Source organism: Papilio polytes, unplaced genomic scaffold, assembly GCF_000836215.1.
Source record: "Papilio polytes unplaced genomic scaffold, Ppol_1.0 DF821189.1, whole genome shotgun sequence".
NCBI classification, from domain to species: domain Eukaryota; kingdom Metazoa; phylum Arthropoda; class Insecta; order Lepidoptera; family Papilionidae; genus Papilio; species Papilio polytes.
This window is the reverse complement of record NW_013528015.1, coordinates 52,186-57,744: the sequence shown is the minus strand read 5'-3', so window position 1 is coordinate 57,744 and position 5,559 is coordinate 52,186. Positions and strand designations below refer to the sequence as shown.

At 41.2% G+C, this 5,559-nt stretch overlaps 2 protein-coding genes across 2 annotated transcripts; both read left to right on the top strand.

The window, feature by feature from the left end:
* The first annotated feature begins 107 nt into the window (after window positions 1-107).
* LOC106109540 lies at window positions 108-4,836 on the top strand. Its single transcript, XM_013291076.1, has 10 exons — window positions 108-356; window positions 790-793; window positions 1,072-1,227; window positions 1,394-1,519; window positions 1,694-1,857; window positions 2,125-2,277; window positions 3,974-4,101; window positions 4,206-4,316; window positions 4,384-4,542; window positions 4,778-4,836. The coding sequence occupies exons 1-10, from the start codon at window positions 211-213 to the stop codon at window positions 4,834-4,836; spliced, it is 1,206 nt and encodes a 401-aa protein (XP_013146530.1). The 5' UTR covers window positions 108-210.
* LOC106109539 (ubiquitin-associated domain-containing protein 1) lies at window positions 2,403-3,884 on the top strand. Its single transcript, XM_013291075.1, has one exon. It carries the CDS (start codon window positions 2,662-2,664, stop codon window positions 3,814-3,816), a length of 1,155 nt encoding a protein of 384 aa, XP_013146529.1. The 5' UTR covers window positions 2,403-2,661; the 3' UTR covers window positions 3,817-3,884.
* Window positions 4,837-5,559: the final 723 nt, after the last annotated feature.

The following is a 5,559-nucleotide window of genomic DNA, read 5'->3' as shown; positions in this document are numbered from 1 at the left end:
TTGGTAAATTATATTTATTTTGATTGGCTTTTGAGTTTTTTTTCTTCCTGTTACAAATCGTAATTTACTTTAAAACACATTATTAATAAGTTTTGTTCCAATTATAATCGATTGAAAAATTTAATAAAATTCAGGGCCACATAGATTATTACAGCAATCTATTTAACATTTGGCTGATTATTTACTTTTATTTCTATATTATTGTGTAATATGACGCTTATTGGTGCTATTCTGAATAAAGCAAAGTCGGTAGAGTCCGTGACTAAAAAGTACGCGTCGCCTCCGCCTGAAATTGACCAGATTCCTAAACGCAAGAGAAAGGTTATTGACAAGGTGAGTGATATGTTCATAAATCAGTGATGCTCAAAGTTCACTAGTTAAAAAAATAGTAGCCGGCGGTTCTCGGAAACTTGTTTTTTGATAATAATTCTATGTAACTCTAGTGTGTCTAAATAATTTAGAATAGTTTGACAATTCACTTCAAATTTAGGGGGGATGTTGTGTAAAATCAGTCATGAATCTTATCGATTTTCGATTTTTATTCTTATAGAAGTTGGAATCGATAGATTTATAGATAGTTATTGCTTATGAATTTTAAAAAAAGCACAGTTTTCTCAAATTAATAATGACCATAACAAATAATGAGAGTAAATAAATGTTTATTGCTACTACAGCCGTACGTAATCGAATTGGATTTCGCTATTATTTCTGTCATTGCTAAATTCTCTACACTATAATAAATACTAGAATTGTCCTCTAAATTAGTTAATAAGTAAATAATAATTTTAGTCGAGTTCGAAAATGATTTCAACCGAATATCGGTAGTTCAAAATTGTTCGCTATACGTGTTTGTGGGTCACTACGAAACCTGTCTATTAAGTATGGCATTTGCGTTCAATCAAATTAAATTCGATACTTCATATGCATCATTTATCAAACTAATCTATCTTATTTAAATACACTATACTACAGTTTTTTAATTATAGAACAGGTTAAGGACATTTGTACATTTTTTATTACTTAAGGCTATTTAAAATATGATAATTCACATTAAATATAAAAATATTACAGTACAAACATGTAAAAGCAGCTGTGGATAGCGCGCCACCGAGTTATGATACACGAATTATGCCGCGAAATTTGCCAAAATGGCGGCGCAACCTCCGCGATGTGACGCTAGAAAACACGCGGCTAGTGATGGCTATCAAAAAGACGCATTTTAATCGAGTTAGTAATTTTTTTAAAGAATATCAATCGAGTAAAACAACTTCATGAAAAAAAAAACGCTTTATTCCTCTTAGCCTTACAATAACGTATCGAGTAGTTAAAACTGAACTAAAATACACTCTTAAAGATAAAAACGGTTATGATTTTATTAATTATTTCCTAATAGGGTAAAATAGACAATTATTGGACAAAACGCCTCCACTACACCAATATTTACTACGACAGCCGGGTGAACTTCTACAAGCGAGTGCAAAGGGATAATAAGGCTTTGTACTCGCGATTAGTCAATGCTGTAAGTTTATACAACTAAAGCTGGCTGTGGCTGGCCACAGACGCTCATTTTGAAATAAAATGTAATTAACTTAGTAGCCTGTACAATAACAAAATTCATTCTCACATTGTCTTTGATGGAAAAAAAAACGCCTAACGTCAAAACATTTTATACATGTTATTTCTCAATGTCAAGATCCCTCGAATAGCAACAACAGCGGAGTTGGAACGGGACTGGCAGCGCAACCGGCGAGAAATTCTTTACAAAGCGGTCAACAAGTTTGTTCTCTTCCCTCCAGTGCCACGAGAGTTAATTGAAGATGCTGCCTTTTTAAAACCACCAGGTGTTAGACGACAGAGGTAATTTGGTACAATCTCACTGGTACAGTGGTACAATATTACCACTTTATTAAAAAAAAAGAATCGATAAAAACAAAATCGATTTTAAAACAATGTTATTGTCGATATTTCTTACATCCCTAAAGACCAAAGAGAATGCTGTCAAAATTAACTCTGTTCTCTATATAAAAATCATTAAACCATAGACGTACGAAATTTTTATGTTATTCTTAAAAATATAGTAGTTACCTCTTCTAGTAAGAAAATAAACTTTTCTTATTATATTAGGGTATATTTAAGTGTACGGTTTCGAGGCGGTGCAGTAATCGGCGAGCTGAAAGTAGAACTTTTCGAAGAGGTGTGCCCCGAAACTTGCAAACTGTTCCTCGAGTTACTAGATGGAGATACTGGCTTCGGGTACATAGGGACTTGCTTCTTTAGGTAATACCTTATACCTACGTAGCCTAACATAGCTTATAAACGTCTTTTCCCATCTACCTGTTTATTCAAGAGTTTATTCTAATAAATATTTGAATCACAACTACTATAATACTACGGTATTCGAGTAAGAGACATTTTTATAACAACACAAATCTTTGATTAATCGGGTATTATAACACCTCTTTGATGCAATAAACAAACTCCTTTTGTTTCAAAACATTTTGACAATAATTCATTTGACGCCGAGAGCTAACACGAAAATGTAGTAAAATAATGGTAAAGCTTGTTTGGTGTCTTACAGCATTCTTTACGAGCATCATTTTATTTCTTCTATTGATGTACACGGGTGTGATTGATGTGAGAGGAGAGGAAATATAGAACACAATGCTGGTGTCAGGAACCACTATACTCGGCACCGAGATCCTTCTGAAGATCATAAGTCCGGAGGGTCACACGTTCAGCGCGTCCTTCGTCGACGAGACTCTCATAGAAGATGTGAAGAATCGAGCCATCGACTACTTTTACCCGAACGGCGAGCACGGCGCGAGCCGCTACAAGCTGATCCGAGTGTACGACACAACCACCCTGCACGACTTCCTGACGCTGGCGCAGGAGCAGGTGGCCATGCAGGAGGAGCTGTTGCTGATAGAGCGGCGCGTGCCCGAGGCCGGCAATCTGTGGGACCTGGGCGCCGTGCGCGCGCCGCAGCAGACCGCCATCGCCGCCGCCACCGCCTCGCTGCCACCGCCGCACAGTACCTTGCGCCAGCCCAACCTGCAGGCGCTGCTCTCCACCAACGAGCTCACCTACGAGCTGCGCAAAATCCTCATCTCTCTGATCGAGGCGGGCGCCCGGCTCGCCGCCGCCGGAAGGAACTACGAACTGACGCTGGCGCAGCTCTCCGCTGCACTCGATGAGCCGCAGCGCGCGCGCGACCTCGACGCGCAGGTCATCACGCCGCAGGAGATTGCGGCGCGGCTCAATCTGCCGCAGCAGGAGGCGCGCGCCCCCGCCACAGGCGAGCCGGAGGGGCCTTTCCGACGCGCCGCGCACCTTCAGCGCTTCCTCGAGAAGTTCCGCGCCTGGAGGCTCAAGATAGCAGAGCCGCCCAACGCAGAGGCGCTCGCGGCGCTCAACGAGCTCGGCTTCACGGCGGAGGAGGCGGACGAGGCGCTGCGCTGCACCGGCAGCAACGTGCCCGCAGCCGCGTCCTGGCTGATCGGCGAGCGCGGCTCGAGCGTGTTCGAGTTGGTGAGCGGGCTGCCCGATGGCCTCATCCTGCAGACGCTGCTCAAGCAGCCGCAGATCCAGCGCGGACTGCTGAACACGCGCATGCTGATCGCATTCATAGCGATGGTGGGCCAGACTGGCAGCGCCGCGCTCTGGCTCAACTCGCCGCACGGCAGCCCGCTGCTGTCGCAGATATCGCGCACCTACCACTCGGAGAAGTACTGCCTCGCCGTCAACCAGTTCTCCAACGAGCGGCCGCCGCAGTCCGCCGCGCCCGCCGCGCCCTCCACCTCCAGGCAGCGCCGTTGATTACTACTTTTGAAATATTTACTTTATAAACATTTTATTTGGTAGAATATATTTTTTTATATTTATTATTTTTACTTTTATTTTCCCTTATTTACCTATTTGTATTAGCTTTAAATTTCATTCCCAAGATAGGCTTGTACCATGTATGTGTGAGTAGGAAGGTGCCGGGGCTGTTCTGGCGCGGCGGGGACGTGGCGCGCGACTGCGGCGGCGGCTGCTACCTGCAGCGCGGCCGGCGCGCCCCGCAGCCCGCGGAGAACTATCACTTCCCGCACTCCATGCCAGGTACTGCTCTTGTACAACTGACACACTGATCCTTCGATCTTTGTTTTATGAACTCAAACATGCGAATTATTAACTTAATAGCAAGCAACTCGTCTTGTTTTCAGGTCTGCTGTCGATGCCGGTGACACGCAACAACGAGGTGTGCGGGATATTCAACATCACTTTCAAACCTCTGCCGCAGTTCGACCTAAACAACGTCGTCTTCGGCAGAGTGAGTACGGGAATATTTATTTACTGTTCATATTTTTTTCATCTAACCGAAAAAAATCTATTTGCAGATAGTTCGTCCGTGCAACGTGTACGAAGCGATCTGCGGTCTGGGGAACGCACTCAGTACTCAGCCCGTTGTAGAGATAGCATCGTCAAGGCGCTTCGTCAATAATAAGTGGAGGCAAGGAGCCAAGAACACAAAATTACTTGATTTAAATAAAAATAAACAAATTTAGTAAAACGTGATTTACTTTTTTCTTTAATATCTCAAGACCCCAGATGAAAACATTAGATATTACAATCGTAAAGTTTTTTATTTTCTGCCATCTCTCGGCGGATAGCAAAAGCAGGAATTTTGAATTGCTTTTCAATTTTTTCTTTCATCAATAGATGGCGCTTTCAGAACACACAAGTGCCATCTATTGTCAAGAAGTGACCAATTAATAATTTAACTTTTTGTCAACAGGTGGCTCTTTGCAGGACTTGAGTACCCTTTTGGTAAAATTAAAAATGTCAACTTCTTGATAATAGATGGCACTTCAACTATTAATTAAATTACAATAGATTGTAATTTATGTATGATTTTTATTACAGCTTCACCCCCAATATATTGAAACTGTCGCTTCTGGTTAAATACCAAACTGATTTCTGCACACATTACACTTACGGCAGGTTAAAATTATATTTTAATCAGGATCTTCGATCGAGAGATCATTTATATGTCAGACTACCTGTTGCCCACGACTTCGTCCGCGTGGAGTTTGAAAGTTTAAAATTTACGTTCGCTCCTTTTTTCAACCTATTACCTAAAGTATAATAACAGTAATCTACTGATGCAAGATTTCAAATTTCTAAGCCCCGTGGTTTGTGCACTAATTTTTCGGGTACCCTTTTTGTTTGTGTTCGCGATATCTTCATACTATTTGTCCAATTTATTTGGATAAGGATTAATATTGAAACCAATAAAAGAACGCCGCAATTTGCGTACGGTTTTTAATTTATTTTGTAAACAAAAAGTGGTTGTTATAAGAAAACCTTTAAAGATAGATATATGCTATCGCGGACTTTTCTGTAGAACATTTTGAGATCTACAATTCTGTCATATATCATTTTTATATATCTCTAACGGTATACGCAGCTTAATCCAAGAAAAGTTAAAATATTGTGATTTTTCAAAGCACTGGTCCAGAAATACGTTATTTATTAATAGTTCCTCAACATTAGTAATAATAAAATACAGCTTATGTT

Bases quoted from the DNA above. Each gene is read 5' to 3' on its own strand.
- LOC106109539 (XM_013291075.1), top strand. From the start codon at position 2,662: ATGCTGGTGTCAGGAACCACTATACTCGGCACCGAGATCCTTCTGAAG.
- LOC106109540 (XM_013291076.1), top strand. From the start codon at position 211: ATGACGCTTATTGGTGCTATTCTGAATAAAGCAAAGTCGGTAGAGTCC. The intron at 1,520-1,693 runs GTAAGTTTATAC...CTCAATGTCAAG, and splicing joins ACTCGCGATTAGTCAATGCT to ATCCCTCGAATAGCAACAAC. The intron at 1,858-2,124 runs GTAATTTGGTAC...TTATTATATTAG, and splicing joins CCAGGTGTTAGACGACAGAG to GGTATATTTAAGTGTACGGT.